Here is a 359-nt window from a genome sequence, read left to right on the forward strand (position 1 = left end):
GGAGGTGTAGGTTGAGCGGGGTGACCAGGCAGAGGGGTGAGCCAGCGAGCAGGAGGCTGCAGCGTGGGCAAGAGACGCCATCCGTCTGTCCGTCCGTCTGTCCGTCACCAGGGCAGACTGTTCCCTTCCCAGTCGAGGAAGGCCCCGGAGGTGTCCCGCGAGAGGTTGGCCAGCACGGTCAGGATGCCCCGCACGCTGTGCTCCACCGTCAGGGGTGCCTGCAGAAGAGGACCAGGCGCAGCGTCACTGCCGTGGGCTGCGACCGGCACAGAAAGCAGCCGGGCTTGGGCAGACCGGAGGGTGCACGGCCTGGGGAGCAGCAGCCAGGGTGCTCGTGGGGGCATTTTTCCATACTGCCG

At 68.0% G+C, this 359-nt stretch overlaps 1 protein-coding gene across 1 annotated transcript in view; it reads right to left on the minus strand.

The window, feature by feature from the left end:
- Positions 1 to 104: 104 nt before the first annotated feature.
- The window catches only part of LOC103922251 (uncharacterized oxidoreductase C663.06c-like), a 5,062-nt gene continuing 4,807 nt past the window's right edge, over positions 105 to 359 (minus strand). Inside the window, exon 6 of the mRNA XM_009330359.1 lies at positions 105 to 218. Coding sequence (XP_009328634.1) covers positions 105 to 218 — 114 coding nt within the window. The remainder of the gene's footprint in view (positions 219 to 359) is intronic.

The sequence above is a fragment of the Pygoscelis adeliae genome, unplaced genomic scaffold, assembly GCF_000699105.1.
Source record: "Pygoscelis adeliae isolate BGI_AS28 unplaced genomic scaffold, ASM69910v1 Scaffold458, whole genome shotgun sequence".
NCBI lineage: Eukaryota > Metazoa > Chordata > Aves > Sphenisciformes > Spheniscidae > Pygoscelis > Pygoscelis adeliae.